Source organism: Spermophilus citellus (assembly GCF_964194105.1).
Source record: "Spermophilus citellus genome assembly, chromosome: 10".
NCBI lineage: Eukaryota > Metazoa > Chordata > Mammalia > Rodentia > Sciuridae > Spermophilus > Spermophilus citellus.
In genome coordinates, this window is record NC_138197.1 from 62758722 (window position 1) to 62778199 (window position 19478).

Here is a 19478-nt window from a genome sequence, read left to right on the forward strand (position 1 = left end):
GTTGCTTGTGGGGAACAGAATCTGGTCCTACAGGAAGGGCAGACAAATAGTTTCTGTGTTTGGGTATAAGATTTTGAGAGCTACTTCATATTTTATGGGTATAACAACACTCAGATTGAGATTAAGCTAAAAGAAAAATAAGATGATAAAGCAACCATATTTAGAGACAAAATTCTCCTGAAAAGTTTATTTAACATTCCTAATAATAAACCATTCAACTTTCCGGTCTGTATGAAGTTTTGTTTTGAGATTAAATTTATTTGCAAACCCTCCTGTAATCCAATTGGATATAAATAAAGCTTTTAATATCAAGTTTTTAAATAAGTCATTTGAATATCTGCCTTTTCCTATGGGATAACAATAATATTACTATCATATTTTTCTTATTTTTATTACAATTAGTTCTTTACAAGATTATTACTAACAAATCCTGATTTTTAGTACAGGTTGAGAATTCCTTATCAAAAATGCTTGAGCCCACAAGTATTTTGGAATATTTATACATATATAATGAGATATTTTAGGGATGAGACATAAGTCTAAACATGAAATTCATTGATGTTTCCTATATTTTTACACATAACCTGAAGGTAATTTTATACCTTTTTATTTTAACAAATTTTTATTTTTTGCAGTACTGGGATTTGAGCCCAGAAGCTCTCTACCACTGAAACTATATTCCCTTTATATTTTTTTTTATCTTAAAATTAGAGTTTTGCTATTGTTTAGTTGTCCTGGAACTTGTGATCCTTCTTCCTCAGTCTCCTAAGTCACTGGGATTATAGGTGTTTGCCACCACATATGGCTTATACATATATTTAATAAAGTGGATGAAACAAAGTTTTATGGTATGGAATTTTCCACCTCAGGTGGCATACTGGTGCTCAAAGTTTTGGATTTTGGGGCATTTTGAATTATTTTGGACTTTTGAATTAAGGATGCTCAACCTGTACTTTGCTAAGGCAAAAGAGAAACATGATGCTTTAAAATTATTTTTAAATTTCCTATGAACTATTTTATAGTACAAAACTATTTGATATTAAGTATTCTTATGTTCAAATACTAAAAGTAATCTTTACTTCCCAAATTAAGTTTATACTCCAAGATTTTATTTTTAAAATATTTACATAATAAATACAATTTTAATCACTAAGTTCTTCCTCATCACTGAAATATGTACTTTTCTTTATCCTTGGGCGTCTTGAATCATCTGATGTTGAAGGACCCCCTGCACTGGGTTTCCATTTGTTTTGTTCTTCTTCAATTTTGGCTTGCTATAATGAGATTCAGAAAAGAAATAAAACCAGCATTTTGTCTAATGTTATTCATGGTGCATTAATTTGAACATGGCAAAAATGCAACACAAATGACACCACTTTCCACCCTTCCAGGTCATGAAGACAGTAAGATATTCCTCTCAACCCTCATACTTTGTCTCAATTATAATATTCCTCAAAATCATCCTAGGTTATTTCTCTCTTTTTTTTTGGTTCTGGGGATTGAACTCAGGAGCACTTAACCACTGAGCCACCTCCCCAGCCCTTTTTTGTATTTTATTTAGAAAGAGGGTTTCACTTGAGTTGCTTAGTGCCTTGCTAAGTTGCTAAGACTGGCCTTGCTTTTTTTTTTTTGGTACCAGGGATTGAACCCAGGGGCGCTGAACCACATCCCCAGCCCTTTTTATATTTTATTTAGAAATAGGATCTTGCTGAGTTGCTCAGGGCCTCCCTCAATTGCTGAGGCTGGCTCTGAACTCGTAATCCTCCTGCCTCAGCCTCCTGAGCTGCTGGGATATAGGCATGTGTCATTGTGCCTGGCTTTCCTAGGTAATTTCTGAAAAGTCTTTTTGGTTGAGCTAAACTCACTTTAATCAAATAATTCTGCTCAATTCTATAATGAAAATAGGAAACTAAAAGTATTTCAATGTTTTTCTTAAAATTTAGAAAGAACAAATGGGAACTTTTCATTCCCATTTGTTAGAGGAACATTCTGTAATCTCAAATTTAGGAGGTGAAGGGGAAAGATAGAGGCTTCCACGAGGAGACAGTCAATAAAGTGAGTAAGGGCTGCTAGGTGTGGAGGCTGCACACCTATAATCTGTGACTGGTGTGGCTGCGGCAGGAGAATCCCAATTTTTAGGTCAGCCTGGGAAATTTAGCAAGACCTGTCTCAAAATAAAAAATAGAAAGGTATAGGGCTGTAGCTCAGTGGTAAAGTGCTCCTGGGTTCAATTTAGCACCAAAAAAAAAAAAAAAAAAAAAGAAAAAAAGAAAAGAGAAAAAGCAAGCAAGGACTATAAATCTTTGTAAGTGTACTTAAAAAAAAAAAAAAAAAATTTAGTACCTGAAATGCAATGGCCTGACTTAGACTGTCAAGAGCAGGATCTTCCCCTTCATCTTCACTTTCTTCTACTTCCTCACTAAATTATTAAAGAGAGAAGGGTGTGTGTGTGGGAGATCAGCATGCAATTAATCAACAGTAAAAAGACAAATCAACACACTAAGATCATAATAGATATACATACATTTCTTCTTCTGGTTCAGGAATTTTCTTTTTTTTCTTTTTTTCTTTCTTCTTTGGAGGCTCCCGTTCTCCAAGCATATTTTTAGGACAGGCATAACTTAAGTGTCCACTTTCCTTTTAATTCACATTAAAAAGAGGAAAAATACTATATTTGTTATTAACAGAAACCTGCCAGGTACCTTATGACTCAAAGGTTTTAGAATAAAAAAAAAAAAAAAATCCTCACACTGGGAATACACAAAAGAAAATGACTTTTTAAACAATAGTTTATCTAGCATGAACAAAGTCTATGGGTTCATTTCCCAGCACTGCAAAGAAAGGAAAATTTTGTCTTCTTCATTTTTATTTTTAACTACTTTCATATCTACATTATACCTGTACTGTCCAATTATAGTAGACACTAGCTCTGTGTGCCTACTATGAGCATGTCTGAATTGATAGATACTAAAGGGAAAAGGCACACTTTGAAGACTTATGAAAAAAAGACTATACAAATCTTAATTTAAAAAACCAGTAGGTGGCTGGGTGTTGTGGCTCAGAGGTAGAGTGCTTGCCTAGCATGTGTGAGGCACAATCCTGTGCACCACATAAAAATGAAATAAAGGTATTGTGTCCATCTAAAACTAAAAAATAAATGTTAAAAAACAAAAAAACGCCCTAAAAACCAATGGGCATGGGCTGGGACTGTAGCTCAGTGCATGTGCATAAGATGCATGAGGCACTGGGTTCAATCCTCAGCACCACATTAAAAAATAAATAAAATAAAAGCATGCTGTCCATCTACAACTGTAAAAGAAATTAAAAAACAAAACAAAAAACCAAAAACCAATGGGCTGCAGATGTAGCTCAGCTGTACAGAAAATGCCTAGCAAATGTGAAGTGTTGGGTTCATTCCCCATCACAGCAAAATAAGTAAATAAATGAATATATAAATAAAATGGCTGATATTATAGTCCTATTTAATAGGACTACATTTACCTACAGAAGCACTTCCCAAACTATTCTGGGACAATGGTATACCAACAAATTTTAACATGTCCCATTGGAAAAAAAAAAGGCTTAATATTGAAATAACAGAAAAAAAGGAGGAATAAATGTAAACCAATTTTGTGGGAATTAAAGGATGTATAAAAATTTAAAGTATAATACAATAAATCTATGGATCCACAGGCCAGATTCATTCAAAGTTTCTCAGTAATTTAATATTTACTGTGAACATGAAAAATGATATATTCTATTATACACATAACTATCTCTACTCCTTTTTTATTTATTTATTTGCTTTTGGTGGTAGGGACCAAACCCCCAGGACCTTATGCATGTTAGTACTCCTTTTAAAACAAAACTTAGGACTTCGGAAAAGCATCTTTAAAACATTCACTTAAAGGGGTTTAAAATCATAGAGATTGACAGAATTCGTATGCATCCATGCCACTGTTTGCTTCCTCTTTCTATTCATTCATCCATCTGTCTATATATCGTTCTTTGATGGGGAAGGGGAATAGGGAATGGCAGTGGGAGAAAGGAGCCCAAGCCATTTCTTTGAATTGTTCATGTGATTTTGTAGCTAGGACATTGTCTCTGAGTAATTTTCTCTCCAGTTCCCCATTAATACTTCAGGATTCAGTTTAAGTATTTTACACTGTCATTTAAGTATTTATACCATCTTTCAGAAACTGACAGATATGAGATCCAGACTGAAATTTTCTTAGGGGTCTTTACAAAATTTTTCTATGGCTATCTCTCTCCTAATCACCAAAATGTTACATGGATGACAGCAGATCATGAAAAGACTCAAGATAAGAAAATGTGGGGGTAGTTCAATTACAAAACATTAGCCATATAATGGGGAAAAAAATCTTTTTCAAAACAGTGGGTTTGGTGGAGCATGTCTGCATTCCCAGCTAATTGGGAGGCTGAGGCAGGAAGATCTCTTGAGTTTGAAAGTTCAATCCAGCCTAGGCCACAGAGTGACATTTTCAACAACAAAAATTCAAAACCTACCATCTCAGAGAGGATAGGTTAAATGATAATACTGGTACTTAATTTTGTGTGTGTGGTGGGGGGGTGGTGGTAATAGGGATTGAACCCTGGAGTGCTTTACCACTGAGCGACATCCCCAGTCCTTTTTATTTTGAGACAGGGTCTTGCTAAGTTGCCAACTTGTGATCCCCCTCTCTCAGCCTCCCAAGTAGTTGAAATTATAGGCATGTGCCACTGCACCTGGTGGTAATAAATTGTGACATTTAAACACTGGTAAAATGTCACAGAAACAGGAAATAACATTAATAAAAATTCGAGTTACCAAAAATTTTTAAGACATTGAGATAAACAGTATAACACTTTTAGAAAACAATTTCAAAGAGGTAGAAACTGGAGAAACTATCACTCTATATTATCCAATCACAGTTATCTTTAAATACTACATTTAAATTAAATTTACTTAGATGAGTCTGAAGTCTCTAAGTAAAACAACTTTTAGAAGCTGGTTTTAGCCAGTCAGAAGTTCTTTCTTTTTTCCCCTTAGGACTGAACCCAGGGTCAGTCCATCACTAAACTATATTCCCAGCCCTTTTAAAAAATGTTGATATAGAGTCTCACAAAGTTGCTCAGGTTGGCCTAGAACTTGTGATCCTCCTGCCTCAGCTTCCCAAATAGCAGGGATTATAGAAGTGAGGCACTGCGTATGGCTGCCAGCCTATGGCCTAGGCTGGTCTTGAACTTTCAAACTCAAGAGATCTTCCTGCCTCAGCCTCCCAATTAGCTGGGAAGGCAGACATGCTCCACCAAACCCACTGTTCTGAAAAAGTTTTTTTCCCCATTATATGGCTAATGTTTTTAACCGAACTACCCCCACGTTTTCTTGTCTGGCAAGACAAGAAACCAGCTTCTAAAAGCTGTTTTACTTAGAGACTTCAGACTCATCTAAGTAAATTTAATTTAAATGTAGTATTTAAAGATAACTGTGATTGGATAATATAGAGTGATAATTTCTCCAGTTTCTACCTTTTTGAAATTGTTTTCTAAAAAGTGTTAGATTGTTATATCTCATGATTTTAGTTTTGAGGAACACCAATAAAAGACTATTGTGGAAAATACTTCAGAGTAAACTACAATGATTTCATTAAATTTTAGGTTTACTCACCCCACATTCATAACACTTAGATTTATCAAAGTAGTTTCGCCTCCTGATGAACTCCGCTGCTCTTCCATTGTCAATAGCAATGCTTGCCTTTATCACTCTACCAAACAACTAAACAGACAAAAATGTAAATGCAGAAGGATGTATTTCACAGAAACCTAAACTAGTTATTTGATCTTATTTCTTCGAATCTTCAATTCCATTTATATTTTGGATGATTTTAGCAATTGCCCTACTTTGATTGATGAAGTCTACCCTATGGTATTTTTCTTAGATTCTACCAATGTTTTGGGAGCCCAGTATATCTTTGTCATCCCCATTAGATGCTCTCTGAATCTGTGGATACTCATTAACTATATTTCCCATATTTCCCCATATTTTTGGGGTTACAAACCTTGGTGAGAATGTTTGGCTTACCTGTTTGTTGTTTATTGCCCTTGTGCAGTTTTGTGCAGAGTCTTTATCCAAAAATAAAATAAATGCAACCCCTTTACTTTTCCTGGTATCTTTGTCTTTCATTATAGTAACCCTTAAAGCATAAACAAAGAGCCAGTTAAAAATGAGGCAACGATAAATTTTAAAAATATGAATATTTAGAAAACTCGAATTTTAAAAAATGGTTATGTAATAAAACATTTACAAAGTAAGAGAAATCAATACATTTATAAAACCAGCTATCTCTTCAAAGTCAGGGGTATCAAGAATGGAAATGACAAAGTGAAAGTGACTTATAAGTGAGCACAGATTTGTGAGTTAGTCTCTGTGTCCTCTATTCTGTACCAATGGTCTACCAATCTGTTTTAGTGCCAATACCATGCTGTTTTTGTTACTATTGCTCTGTAGTATAGTTTAAGGTCTGGTATGGTGATGCCACCTGCTTTACTCTTCCTGCTAAGGATTGCTTTAGCTATTCTGGGTTTCTTATTTTTCCAAATGATTGCTTTTTCTATTTCTATGAGAACCTGAAGAGACGCTTCTCAAAAGATGATGTACAACCAATCAACAAATACATGAAAAAATGTTCATCATCACTAGCAATTAGAGAAATGCAAATTAAAAGCAATCTAAGATTTCATCTCACTCCGGTCAGAATGGCAGCTATTATACATACAAACAACAATAAGTGTTGGCGAGGACGAGGGGAAAAAGTACACTTGAATACTGCTGGTGGGACTGCAAATTGGTGTAGCCAATATGGAAAGCAGTATAAACATTTCTTGGAAAATTGGGAATGAAACCACTATTTAACCCAGCTGTCCCTCTCCTTCATTTATACCCAAAGGACTCAAAAACCACATACTAAAGGGACACAGCCATATCAATGTTTATAGCAACACAATTCACAATAGCTAAACTGTGGAACCAACCTAGATGCCCTTCAATAGATTAATGGATTAAAAAATGTGGCATGTATACACAATGGAATAATACTTAGTAATAAAAAGAATAAAATCATGGCATTTTCAAGTAAATGGATGGAGTTAGAGAAGATAATGCTAAGTGAAGTTAGCCAATCCCAAAATACCAAATGCTGAATGTTTTCTCTGATATAAGGAGGCTGGTTCATAGTCGGGTAGGGAGAGAGTGCATGGGAGGAACAGACGAACTCTAGATAGGGCAGAGGGGCTGGAGGGAAAGGGAGGGGGCATGGGATTATTAATGATGGTGGAATGTGATGATCTTTACTATCCAAAGTACATGTATGAAGACATGAATTGGTATGAATATACTACGTATACAACCAGAGATATGAAAAATTGTGCTCTATATATGTAATAAGAATTTTAATGCATTCTGCTGTCATATATAAATTAAAAAATTTACATAAAAAAAGATTGGTCTCCATAAATTTGTTTTCATTACTTTTGTGACTGAGAATAAAATCAACCTGATCTAGAACAAAGAGAATTACATTTGTTTGGGGCTAGGTAGGATTATAATCCAGAAAAAAACAGATTCAAGCAGTCTTGAAAATGTGCTACAAGGTTTTACAAAGTGGCAGCTAAATTTTTAGCTTTTCTACAAAGGGTTTGAAAATTACATCACTTGTTATGAATTATGATCAGTGAGGGCAGAAGTTCAGCTGTTTTGCAAGAAAGGAACTGGGTGCAGTTTCAGTCTCTGGGTAGTTTTGGGGAAAAGGTCCCTTTATAGAAAGCAGTCAGTGGTGTTTAACAAAAAAGGTCAGCTCTCATGGGGCATGAAGGTGGATCTGCTTGCAGCCCATTTCAAAGATTCAGCTGCAAAGCTGTCTGAGATCTGATTAACAATGATCTTCTGACTCCATCTGAAGTACCCTGAGCCAATGCTACTCCATTTTGTTTTGTTCCTTTACAACTCTAATCCAAATCTCTACACTGAAGCCAAAATTTTAAAAGTTTTAGAAGCCATACTGGGTGTAGTGACACCTTCCTATAATTCCAGCAACTTTGGGCTCTGAGGCAAGAGGATTTTACAAGTTTGAGGCCAGCCTTAGCAGTTTAACAAGACCCTGCTCAAAATGAAAAAATACAACCGAAAAAGGGAAAAGAAATAAAAAGAAAAAATAAAATTTGGGCAGCCAGGGATGTAGTAGCTCAATAGTAAAGCACATGGCCCTGGGTTTAATCCTCAGTACCACCCTTCCCTCAAAAAATGGAGGAAAAAAAAAGAGCCTTCTTCAATGATTCCAAGTGTTTTCAGAATGAAAAACAAACAAGAATAGGAACCAACAGGCATTTAGAGCCATCTTTTCTCTCCCTTAACTTATTCATCTCCAGTTACAGGGGCCTTCTTTGTTTTGTTTTGTTTTCATGGTAATGAAGATTGAACCCAAGGGTGGTGTACCACAAAGATACAGACCTCTGGAGCTTTTTTTTTTTTTTTTTTTTTTGAGACACCGCCTAAATTCCTAAGTCTGGTTTTGAACTTGAGATCCTCCAGTCTCAGCCTCTAGAGTAGCTGAGATTACAGGGTACACCACCATGCCTGGTCTTTCTTTCTTTGTTTCATTTTATTTTCTCTTGCAACAAGGCCTGTAGTACAAGCTATTCCCTGTACATCCCCCACCCCTTTTTTTGCTGTGCTAGGAATTGAACTCAGAGCCTCACACATGCTAGGCAAATGCTTTATCACTGAATAAAATCAACCTGAACTAGAACATCCCCAGTCCCCATCTTCCCATTTTTTTTGCCCAATTAGCTCTTACTTACCTGCAGGTTTGTTTTTTTTTTTTTTTTTTTTTTTTTTTTTTTTTTAAGTACTAGAGATTGAATCCACAGGCACTCTACTACTGAGCTACATCCCCAGCTCTTTTTTATTTTGTAGCAGGGTCTTGATAAATTCTCAATGCTTGAAGTTGCAATCCTCCTGCCTTAGTCTTCTAAATTCCTGGGATTACAGGTAAGTGCCACTGACCCAACCCAGAAGTATTTTTTGATGATTTGTAGTAGCAAAGTTAGTTTTAACAAAGTTAAAAATCTCAAGATACAAATGAACTTCAAGTGTTTAATATCCATTTATGGAAAACCAGAGAAAGAAATTTAGGATATAATGTCAAGTAAAAAAAAACAAAATTGCATGTATGGAATTGTTTTTAAAAAGTTGTCTACATATTTATGTACATACAACAACAACTGAAATATACATAAAATGTTAATAGTTTATTCATCTGATTATATCAAGTATCTTTTAAGGTGAATACTTACTTCACAACTTTGCCATACTTGGAAAATATCTGAAACAAAAGATCACATAAAAATTTATAATTTAAAATCATAAACACTGAAGATGGGGTAGAGAGAGAAGATGGGAGGGGAGGGGAGGGGAGGGGGGATAGTAGGGGATAGGAAAGGTAGCAGAATACAACAATTACTAATAGGGCATTATGTAAAATTGTGGATGTGTAACCGACGTGATTCTGCAATCTGCATTTGGGGTAAAATTGGGGGTTCATAACCCACTTCAATCTAATGTATGAAATATGATATGTCAAGAGCTTTGTAATGTTGTGAACAACCAATAAAAAAAATTTGTTACAACTATAAAAAAAATCATAAACACTGAATTTTCAGGTTGTAAACGATAACTAAATTCTTTGTTATGGTTTATAAAGAAATTTTAGCCTTCCATCTATAAAACAGGTTCTACAAGAAATATTTTCTATGTGACCACAAAATTTTTTTTAATATTTATTTTTTAATTGTAGTTGGACACAATACCTTTATTTTATTTGTTTTATGTGGTGCTGAGGATGGAACCCAGGGCCTTGTGTAGGCGAATGCTCTACCAGCTGAGCCACTACCCCAGCCCCCAGAACAAAATTCTTATTGTCATTGGAATCACATGTATCTGCCTCTGTTCCTGAATTTCTGATAATAGAGAGAAAAAAACACTTATCTGGGCACAGTGGCACATACCTGTAACACCAGCTATAGGTGAGGTTAAGGCAAGAGGACCACAAATTTGAGGTCAGGCTTAGCAACTTAGCAAGAACTTAACAATAACCTTTCTCAAAATAAAAAATAAAAAGGGGGCTGGGGTCGTGGCTATGGGGTGGAGCGCTTGCCTGGCACCTGTGGGGCCCTGACTTCGATCCTCAGCACCACATAAAAACAAATAAAAGAAAAATAAAGGTATTGTGTCCAACTACAGCTAAAAAATAAAAACAAAAAAAAAAAACCAAACAAACAGCTGGAGGGGTAGGTAGTGGTAGAGTATCCCTGGATTCAATCCCCAGTATGGCAAAACAAATAAAGAGACACTTTATATGTGTGATAGATCTAAAGCAGGTACACCAGACGGCTGCTGTTTTCTTATGGTATATTCTTGGCAAGTATCAAGTCCACCATAGCTTCAGCTAAACCAAATATAAATGTTGTGGAATATCACTTTTTGTATTCTACACCTACAGTCTAAGCAATAACTGTTTAAGAAGTCAGTCGTTAGACTGCTTATAAAAACAAAAACTTCAACAATGAAAAATCCATTTCCATAGATCTCCATCCTCTGTCCATCATTAATATGTAGTACTTTATAGTTGGCCCTTTCTTCCCTTTTAGTTCTATATCTTCAGCTAGTACCTGTAAACTTGTAAGTACTCTCTTCCCCTTTTTCAGTACTGGAATTGAACCCAGATCCCTGTGCATGCTAGCCAAATGTTCTACCATTGAACTATATTCACAGTCCTTATTTTATTTTGAGATGGTGTTTCACTAAGTTGCTTAGGCTGGTCTCAAACTTGCAATCCTCCTACTTCAGTCTCCTGAGTGGCTGGGATTTTAGGCATGTTCCATCACACCCAGCTAGTTCCTACTTCTTACACAATGGGCTGGGGATGTAGCTCAGTGGCACAGTATTTGCCTAGCATGTGTGAGGTCATATGTAAGGCTCTGAGTTCAACCCTCAGCACTGCAAACAAACTAAAAAACCACTTATATAATGTATTTTAGAAAACAATTTTAGAATATGTTAATACATGCTGTTGAGAGCCACAGTTTAGTTGGAATGATGCCTGGCATTTTGCCAGAGGGTATGGTTGAAAGGTGACCCTGTTGTGGAATAGGGCGGCTCTGGGATTAGGGTGGATCTTGCTGGGAATAGGGCGGCTCAGGGATTAGGGCGGATCCTGCTGCCTACTTTGGAGTTCCTATTGTTTCCCAGAGAATTGGCGTGCAGAGTCTGGTGGAGGGAGTGTGTTCCCAGGAAGTGTGTGTAGAGTGCCGGTGAGAGTTGGGGAATAAAGAGTTGTTGTTTGAACCTACAAGGCTGTGTGGCGGCTCGGTTATTTTGTGCCCAGCCAGACTGTGACAACATGCAACCAATAATTATGAAATTTTGAGTTCTATGATTAGTTCAGTAATGCTGCAATGCAGTGTAACTGGATTCCAGTGTTAGCAACATCATATTCTGAGGCCAGTACACTTTTCTATATAACATTTTTTAATAGCTTCTAATTTCACTCAGATTGAAAGCTGGGCTCTTTAGAATAATCTGTATAGGCCCTATAAGGCATCCCTAGAATGGGTTTACCTCTGATTACCCTTCCTCTTTTGAAATACTTTTCTCCTAGACATCTGCCTCTTAATTGCTTCAGTGTTTTATTTGAAAGTTACCTTCTCAATAAGGGTATTCTAACCACCCTATCTAAAATTTCACTTTCATTACCAACTTAACATTTAATAGCCCTCCTTCCCTGCCTTTTCTCCTTAGCAACCAACATTTTAACATCTCCCTTAGTATCTAACTTTTTCATATTGCACAGTCTGTTTTTCTTGTTATCCTGAATCATGAATTCAAGTCTTTTTGTTCACTGATATGTCTCTATTACAACCTTTAAGAGTACTCAGCACATATTAAGCATTCAACACACTGTCCATTTTGTTATAGAGAAGCTAAAGCTAATTTTCCCTATGTTCTCTGAAACTCAAGCTATCTTAATTAATTAAGTACCATGAATCACATATGTAGCATCTCTGTACTGAACATTTACCCAAAGTAGTAAAGAAAATAGGGAACACTTGAAGAAAGGATTCACATCCTTCCTTTCAATTCCTCTCAACCATCCATGTGCAGGAAAAATAAAGTGGGAAATTTTGTTCTCTATAAGGTAAAGAAGTGAAAGAATATACTAGAAGGGATATTCCCCCCCATCTCAATAAACCTTATTCTGAACTGAAAACCACATGTATTAAACTGTTAAACATTCTGCTTATATGTGAATGTTGTGAATACTCACAAAACCTGAAAGTTAGGAAAGGGATATTTGCTCTTATCAGTCCTTTACTCCAAAACCTCATCTCCATTACCAGTTAGTTTCAAAAGCCAAGTAAGCAAGCAGTAAAAACTGGCCTATCACAAAATGCTCCTGCTTTGTAATGCTATTTTATCTTCTGTTTATAAAAAACTCATTGTTTTCTAAAAAAGCATAGTAAATTCTCTTTGGAAATGATAACTCATTTTATTCATATTTTCAATAGAGGTCTTTGGTATTAACGGTTTAAGTGCATTATAATGCTCTAATTAAGAATTTTGTAAGAGAAGCTGGGTGCAGTGGCACATGACTGTAATCCCAGTGGCTGGGAAGACTGAGGCAGGAGGATCAAAAGTTCAAAGCCAGCCTCAGCAATTTAGCAGGGCCCTAAATGAAAAACCAGCCTCTATCTCAGAGCAAAGCCTGTCCAAGGAAAGGACAAGCCTTTGTCCTTGGAAAAACCCACAGAGCACTCCTAGGCACATTCCCACCCTGCTAAGTTGTTTATCTACAGGAGAGATCTGTTGCGCCAGGTGTCCCTGACTCAGTCAGGCTAGGTGGGGATCCATAGCAGCCCCCTAGCAGCCACCAATCAGCATGAGACAGGGAAATACCTGGGATGCCAGATGACCCTCCCAGTATTTTATGGTGGTTGATAACAAGTTGGGAAACCATGTAGTTCAGCATGTATACCCCTCTTGGCTTAAACCAATCAGTTCAAATGAATACCCCTTTTGTACTGACCAATCACCCCTACCCAACTTGTTCCTGCCAGTGAAGGTGCTAATCATGTTTTAGAGTTGTTATTTGATTTTCCCGTGGTGTGTGATGATTTGCTATGATGTATGTGAAGTCCCTGCCCTCTCCAAAGAATGTATTAAACTGCTGCAAACCCTGGGCTCGGGCCCTCTCAGCGTCACCAGTTGCTGTGTGTGTGCGCAGAGGACCGAGCTAGCTCACAATAAACACCTCTTTGCTGCTTACATCGATCTTGGGTCTCTGGTGGTCTTTGGGGGTCCCGAATTCGAGCATAACATAAGCAACTCAGTGAGGCCCTGTCTCTAAATAAAACACAAAAAAAGGGCTGGGGATGTGACTTAGTGGTTAAGTGCCTGAGTTCAATCCCCGGTACCAAAACATATATAAGTAGATAAATAAAAAGATTTTTGTCAGAACTATTTGCTTAAAAGTACATCTGTATCTCAAATAGACAATTCAGTAGATAAATGCACTAATACTAAAACTTACCCGATATAAATCGTTGTTTGTCAGGGAGAAGGGCAAGTTGGATACATACACTGTGCTCTTACTTGGAGCTAAGCCACCACTCATTTCTAAAAATGGAAAAAAAAAAAAAAAGCAACCTATAAGCAATGTAAACCAGGCATTCCTCATTCCAAGTAAAACCAAGTGTTGGCCACCACTAATTTAATTTACATGCCTTTCTCACAAATGTAAAAAGTGAGAGTCAGTGAGTCCAGCTGGGTGAATTAAGGAATTCATTTTCCCCAGCCACCACTTAAAGAGTTTTTAATATGGTCCTTCTTTCAAGTAAATTCTTTAATCTTTTATTTAGTGCTGGACTGTGTATGAGAGGATGGCTTTCCAAAAGATGAAAGCAAAACCTTGAGATTACTTTTTACTTCCCCTTAGGATAAAAGCAAGAAAGTACTTTCAAATAGGTAGTATACCTTGCCATTTACCTCAGAGAGTCTGGTGGCTCATAGAGAACCACTGCCACTAATTTTTTTTTTTTTTTTGGTAATACTTTGGGTACTTTTGGGGGGTTGTATTCATATCAAGAGGAAATGTTAGGCTCACTTTTTGACAATGTAAAATTATTTTTAACACTTAATTTTGCACTTTGTTGACAAATTATGAATTACAGCATTTTATGAGAGCTTTCAAGGTATAGTGTTTTACATATACACGTTATGTTTAAGGTTACAAATATAACCTCTAATTAAGTTTCACAACTTATTTTACAAAGTCAGCAAATTACCCATGAAAATTATTTCGGGATTAACCAATTTTTTTCTTTAATTCTTTCTTTTTGGTATGGGGGATTGAACCCAGATTCTCAAGCTAAATTCACATTTTTGCACATGAAATCCATGTGTGCCATGTATTTGAGTTAACAGTATGAACTATCACAAACAGCAAAATACTGATTCTAATTTATGTCAATTTGCAAAGTATTGGAAAATTTGCTTATACTAGGTGTTTGGGGGAGAATTATTTAGAAAACTTTAGAAACTCAACATCAACAAGTCGCTTTTAAAAGTTCCTCATTTGAGCCCATTCATACGTTAGACATTCTGGTAAGAAACTCGAGGCAGGCAAAGGTTGATGTTCAGCACTAAAACGGCGAAGGCGGGAGAGGTGGCAAATCGTTTTGGCTACCGGGTAGGAAGAAAAGGCCGCAAGTGAGGAGGCGTTTACCTTCAGGTGGGGCGAGCCCGGGAGACCAGAGGACCACCAGCCTCGGCTCGGCTGGGGCTCAACCCCGACTTTTCCTTGCCGCGGGCAGCGGATTTGGCATCACCTGTTCCTGCAGGGGTCAGAGGAAAATACCCGGCGGTAGGGCCACCCGTACCCGTTCCCGGTTCGCCCTAGACCCGGGCCCGGAGGCGGGCCAAAAGGCGCGCGTCAGTGATGTCATAGCGCGCGCCGGAAGTGCTTCCTTAGGATAGCGGCGGCGAGCGGACGACTACGTTCGCGGTGTCTCCCGGCGGCCCAGAGTAGGTGAGCGCATTTTACTTTTGCTAGAGGTGACGGGACACGTGAACTGGCAGCTACGCCTCGGGGGAGCTGGCGGGTGGTTCCCGCTGAGGAACCTGGAGTTTCCTGCTGCATTTCAGTCGTGCAACAGTTCTGCCCTTGCGATTGAGGGTGGAGAGACGCAGTGGATTTTGGAATAAAGGAAAGTATCGAGTCTAAGTTAGATATTCGCTTCTCTTTAGTATTCTAACATGCAAAAAGAGTACTGAGCTAGGTGACCTAAGTGACTAAACAAACATCAGTTAAGAAATCGGCAATTTTATTGAATGTGTTCGACGTACTCACCTTGGTTTTAGGCACTTTAGGAAATAACAACAACAAAAAATTGCAAACCAGGCCTTTTTTTTTTTTTCCCTCGTGGCGGTGATTTCAGTGTAGTCGGGGAGACAAGGCCAACTCAGGGAAAGTTGGATTCACAGAATGACTAATCTTGATTGGTATGTTGAACTTCTTGGCCCCTCCCCCCTGCCCACCCTCCCCCCCGCCCTCCCAATCTGTAATGGGCACGAACAGCTTTTTCTCTAAGAGGTCGTAACGGGCCCATCATTCCTACTGACAAAATCAAAATAATGCAAGGTAGTTTATACTTAACTTCTACCCACCAGCACATACAGATCAGGCCTCTAACTACTCCCTGGGAGCCTGCGTGCCAGCAGCTTGGAACCCACAGCCTGTCCTGGAGCCTGCACAGTCCATCCAGACTGAAGCTGATGTCTTCTGGAGAGACGGAAGTGCAATCCATCCAGGGCGCAGCTGAATTTTGCGAGGCCTGAATGCCTCGGCGTCCACCAAAGGACCGCTGGTACTAATTCTCTTGGCAAACTGTGGCCAGCCAAACCTATCATGCTTCACATCCCAGTTATCCTTGGTTATCGCCCAAGATGTAAGCCCCTTTGGTATTCTATGCTATATTCCCTTATCTTCTGCTGCTTTGTGTTTCTTTTCCCGTGATTTAGGCTGTCACTGCTCTTGGTTTTCTTAAGCATCTAACCCCTCAGCACCCATCCTGTGCTCTCTCAAACCTTTTTTCTGCTTTTGCTCATTTACATATTCAGCCTTTTTACTGAGGTTGTTTCATTTCCTGACCTTTATTTTATTAACACGTGGTTTTTCCTACTAATCATTTCAATTGAGTCCTTTCTTTGATACCTACATTGAAAGTTGGCAGTGACTCTTGCCATATTGAACTAATTTCATTACCTCAAAATGCTTTTTTATCTCCTCAGTGTCTTTGGAAAGGCTCTTTTCTCTATTTGGACATTTGGTTTCCCTCTCCCCACCTACCTCTTTCTGGATAACTCCTATTCTTGGCTGTCACTTTATTTGAGGGCGTTTCCTAACTTCTTACAGTTAATTTTCTTTACCTTCCTTAAATGCTCTCTGCTTAGCTTTTAGAGCTTATCACATGTATTCTAAATGTTTCTCTATTTGCCTATCTGCTAAGCTAGGCTGTGAAGGAGAGACTGTACTTGTTTTCATTTTTGTAATTTCAATATCTAATACAGTTACTGGTGCATAATAGGCAGTCAGGTAGTTCTTGAATGATTGTAGATGCTGAAGGTATGGTTTCAGTGGTCAAGGCACTTAAAATTAATATGTAAAGAACCTGGGGGAAGGGATCAACTGCTATTCAGTTAATTGTGACTTATAGATAATTGTGACTTGTAAGAATATGATCCTAGTGTTGTCAGAACATTTAATCTGTTCAAGAAATGTTGGGAAAAATGTGTGTTTTTTTTTTTGAAAACACTACTCTCAAATTTTTATAAAATATTTTCTTTTTTTTTTTTTAAAGAGAGAGTGAGAGAGGAGAGAGAGAATTTTTAATATTTATTTTTTAGTTCTTGGCGGACACAACATCTTTGTTGGTATGTGGTGCTGAGGATCGAACCCGGGCCGCACGCATGCCAGGCGAGCTACCGCTTGAGCCACATCCCCAGCCCAATAAAATATTTTCTTAATTGTAGATGGACACAATACCTTTATTTGATTTTATTTATTTATTTTTAATGTGGTGCCAGGGATCAAACCCAGTGCCTCATGTATTCTAGGCAAGCATTCTGCCACTGAGCCACAACCCCGTGGCCCTATTTCTAAGTTTTTTAATAATATTGTTAATGGAATAAAATCTTGGTTTAAAAACAAAACAACAACAACAAGAAAACCACAAGCCAGATAAAGTCACAGGTGACTTGTCATTCATCAGTTTGGAATCTGTATTAAGTGCTGTAAATTTTAGATAATGGATTTTGTAGAGAATAGCAGATTGTGAATTGGGCCTTGAGGTATGGTTGGAAGTTGAATGATAGAATGGAAGGAGGTGTTTTGGTTTGTAAAATAACTCAATTATAGGATAGAATATCCTATTTTGTGTCACAGGAGAATGGCATGAATAATACTTTTGGGGAAGAATACTTTTGGGCATTTGAAAGACAGGAATTTGGATTTATTAGGCTTAATTAATAAGAAACTATTTGGATTCTTAAGGATAGCATAAATTGCTGGGTATGATAACACATCACCAGTAATCCCAGTGACTTGGGAGGTTGAGGCAGAAGTATTAAAAGTTCAAGGCCACACTAGGAAACTGAGATCTGTTTTTTACTGGGAATGTAGTTCAGTGGTAGAGTACTACTGGGTTCAATCCCCAGTTTAAAAAAAGAAAGAAAAAAAAAAAAAAGGAAAGCACACATTAAGAATACATATTAATAGTTAAGTTTTTTTTTTCTTTTTTTTTTTTTAGGTAAAATGGAAGGTAAAATACTGAAAGGAGGCTGACCAATTAGCCTTTAACTTCATATAGGTGTGAAGTAAGATGTGAAATAAGGTTTAGATTTATAAATATTATACTTAGGCAGACATCTGGCATTTTTGTCTACTTGTGTAATTTCATTTATCATGGTGGACAGTCACAAATCTAAGTTAATTAATGAAATACAGTCACAAATCTAAGTTAATGAAATAAAAAGTTTTTTTTTAACTAAATGCATTTTTAAACTTATACATTAAAAATATAAAAAATGTTTGTATTGGGAGTACCATGTTATGTTTTGATACATGTATATGTTGTTATGTTTAAATCGGGCTAAACATTTATCTCCTCAAACAATTATCATTTCTTTATGGTAAAAATTTTCAGAATTCTTTCTTCTAGCTTTCTGAAATGTATAGTCTACTATTGTTTTCTGTAGGCACACCAGAACTTCTTGCTCCTGTGTAACTGTAACTTAGCATCCATCTATCAACCTTTACCCCCCCATCCTTCTCTCTCCATTCCTCCTCCCCAGCCTCTGTAATGACCATTCTATTCTGAACTAAAAGTTTTAATTTTTTCAACTTAGGGTTTGGACATGCTAGGCAAGCTACATCTCTGGTCCTTTTTATTTACTTAATTTTGAGACAGGGTCTCACTAAATTACCCAGGCCTATCTCTAATTTATGATACTCTTGCCTTAAAACTCCCAAATAGCTGGGATTACAGGCATGTGCCACCATGCTTGGCTAAAGTTTATAATGAAATATATATATTTTTAATTATTTGTTCTTTTTAGATATACATTAGAGTGTATTTTGACATATTATACATACATGGGGTATAACTTCCCATTCTTGTGCTTGTACATGATGTGGAGTTACACTGGTTATATATTCAGGAAAGTTATGAACGATTCATTCTACTCTTTTCTATTCCCATCCCTCAACTCTTCCCTTCATTCCCCTTTTTCTAATTCAGTAAACTTCCCTTACCTCCCTCCTTCTCTTATTGTATGTTAACATGCACATATCAGAACATTTGGCTTTTAGTTTTTTGGAATTGGCTTATTTCACCTAGCATGATAGTGTCCAGTTCCATCCATTTATTGACAGAAGCCATACTATCATTCTCTCTCTCTCTCTCTCTCTCTCTTTTTTTTTTTTTTTTTTTGGTACAAGGGATTGAACTCATGAGCACTCAATCACTGAGCCATATCCCTATCCCTATTTTGTATTTTATTTAGAGATAGGGTCTCTTAGTACCTTGTTTTTGCTGAGATTGGCTTTGAACTCTATTTTTTTTTTTAAAGAGAGAGTGAGGAGAGAGAGAAAGAATTTTAATATTTATTTTTTAGTTATCGGCGGATACAACATCTTTGTTTTTTATGTGGTGCTGAGGCTCGAACCCGGGCCGCACGCATGCCAGGCGAGCGCGCTACCACTTGAGCCACATCCCCAGCCCCGGCTTTGAACTCTTGATCCTCCTGCCTCAGCCTCCCAAGCTGCTGGGATTATAGGCGTGTGCCACTGTGCCTGGCTTTATTCTTT

At 37.3% G+C, this 19478-nt stretch overlaps 2 protein-coding genes across 18 annotated transcripts in view; one reads left to right on the top strand and one right to left on the bottom strand.

The window, feature by feature from the left end:
* Positions 1-172: 172 nt before the first annotated feature.
* Positions 173-15031, bottom strand: ZCRB1 (zinc finger CCHC-type and RNA binding motif containing 1). Its single transcript, XM_081310748.1, has 8 exons — positions 14838-15031; positions 13644-13729; positions 9352-9380; positions 6083-6194; positions 5669-5776; positions 2525-2637; positions 2344-2419; positions 173-1274 (listed from the first exon to the last, which is right to left on the bottom strand). Exons 2-8 carry the CDS (start codon positions 13725-13727, stop codon positions 1143-1145), a joined length of 654 nt encoding a protein of 217 aa, XP_081166874.1. The 5' UTR covers positions 13728-13729; positions 14838-15031; the 3' UTR covers positions 173-1142.
* Positions 15032-15055: 24 nt separating this feature from the next.
* PPHLN1 (periphilin 1) overlaps positions 15056-19478 on the top strand; it is a 110089-nt gene continuing 105666 nt past the window's right edge. For 4 of the 17 annotated variants that reach the window (XM_081310731.1, XM_081310742.1, XM_081310732.1 and 1 more), the window contains exons 1-2: positions 15066-15140; positions 15782-16059. In XM_081310731.1, the coding sequence (XP_081166857.1) occupies positions 16020-16059 (40 nt within the window). In that variant the 5' untranslated portion in view covers positions 15066-15140; positions 15782-16019. Of the gene's footprint in view, positions 15141-15549; positions 15614-15781; positions 16060-19478 lie in introns of those variants that run through there. The other 13 variants (XM_081310745.1, XM_081310737.1, XM_081310743.1 and 10 more) reach the window with 10 other exon arrangements.